The 1,651-nt window shown below is 37.3% G+C and overlaps 1 protein-coding gene across 1 annotated transcript in view; it reads left to right on the top strand.

Annotated features, from left to right (window-relative positions):
• Positions 1-1,651, top strand: part of LOC103602249 (EGF-like and EMI domain-containing protein 1) — a 129,400-nt gene that overhangs the window by 113,246 nt on the left and 14,503 nt on the right. Inside the window, 2 exon segments of the mRNA XM_008586659.1 lie at positions 184-237; positions 239-346. Of these exon segments, the coding sequence (XP_008584881.1) occupies positions 184-237; positions 239-346 (162 nt within the window).

The following is a 1,651-nucleotide window of genomic DNA, read 5'->3' as shown; positions in this document are numbered from 1 at the left end:
ATTATTTTTATAATTGAAAAAAATAAAATAAGCTCTATTTTATAAGATAGATTGTCTTTGCTGTTATCCTTTTCTGGGACTCTAGGAAATATGCTCAGCGATCATGGTTTTCTTTGGAAAATTAGTGTTTTTGTTTCCATTTTCAGTTACGTGCACAGTTATAAGCCAACTAAGATGGGATAGCATTCCTGTTTAGATCGCACCTTGGGACATGACTGCAGTTTGAGCTGTGGGGAACTGCACAAATGGGGGCAGTTGCCAGGAAGGAGAGGGTGGAGGCTCCTGCTAGGCTGGCTGGGGTGGCATTTTTTGTAAGGAAAGTGACACCCTGAGAACTGGTATAGATGCACCAAACTATTCTTTCACGTATGTTCTCCCTAAAATGTTTTAATAAAGCCAGCAATTGATATGGGTGAGAAACTAATTTATTGTACACAAAGAATGCCTGTAGAGTGCTGAGGTTTTAAACTGAACATGTGATTAACAGGGGAGTTTTTGTGTTCCCTGGGAAACTTGATGAGCTGTCTCTTGTTTATCCACAAAATGTAAAAGTTAATAAAGGAACCTTAAATTGTAGGCCTGTAAAAATCCCTCCATTTAAATAAATCATTAGGCCCTGACAACCTATTCCCAATGAAGAAAAAAAGGAAAGGATTCATGCTACAAAGTGCAATTTAAATGGAATTGCTTGACTGTATGCTGCTTGTTTTGTGATTTTTTTTTTCTTTTCTCTTTCTTTTTAAAAATATGTTAACACAGCCAATGACACTGGTTAAACTTTTTTTGTAGAAATCCCTCCAGTGAAAGTATCAAAGATTTAAAACTGATACCACCCAAAAATCTTTTCCTTCATATTTTTAAGTGAAAGTATATTTTCAGGAGTTAAAACTGCCAAATAATAAAATAAAATATATTGACTGTCTTTGTTTCCCCTTTCTCTCTTTAAATTCATCATATGAATTTTTTTAGTGAAAGGGTTTGTCTTAGTCTTTGTGACTGGCTGGAAGATGATATAGCAGATTTTCTTTTGAACCATGTATGGGAAGAAAGAGCACAAATATTGTTTCCTTTATGTGATATAGATGCAAAACTTGAGTCATGACATAGTGAAATGGTTTAACCAAGATAACTAGTTCCTCAAGTTCCCTCTGATCATGTTTCTCTGCTTCTCAAAAAATTTAAGAGTGTCTCATTTCTTGACACATAAAGTATACACTTTTATCCAGTCACTGGAGACCATCTGAGATCAGGATCATAAATTTTTTTTTTTTTGCTTTTTTTCCTAATCACAACTCTATTATTTCCAATAGACTGAACCACTCGCTGCTTAATGTTCTGCTCTTTTCAGCTTTATGTCTTTGTTAAAATGTTGTCTTTATTTATTTATTTATTTGTTTTTTCCTTTTTGTCTTTTTTACGGGGACCGGCAACGGGATCACAACCCTTTGGTGTTGCGCCTGCGCCGCGCTCAGCCAGTGAGCGGGAACCGGTCACCACATGGGATCCGAAACCTCGGCGGGAGCGCCGCCGCACTCCCAAGTGCCGTACTCTCCAGTGCGCCACCAGGCCAGCCCTAAAATGTTGTCTTTAAAAGTCTTTTGCCATCTATTTCATGACACTTAATTTGATGGCCCCAGTGTCACACAACTAT

This window comes from Galeopterus variegatus, unplaced genomic scaffold, assembly GCF_000696425.1.
Source record: "Galeopterus variegatus unplaced genomic scaffold, G_variegatus-3.0.2 Scaffold4070, whole genome shotgun sequence".
Lineage (NCBI taxonomy): Eukaryota > Metazoa > Chordata > Mammalia > Dermoptera > Cynocephalidae > Galeopterus > Galeopterus variegatus.
The sequence above is the reverse complement of the archived record's forward strand: the minus strand, read 5'-3'. Positions and strand labels throughout refer to the sequence as shown.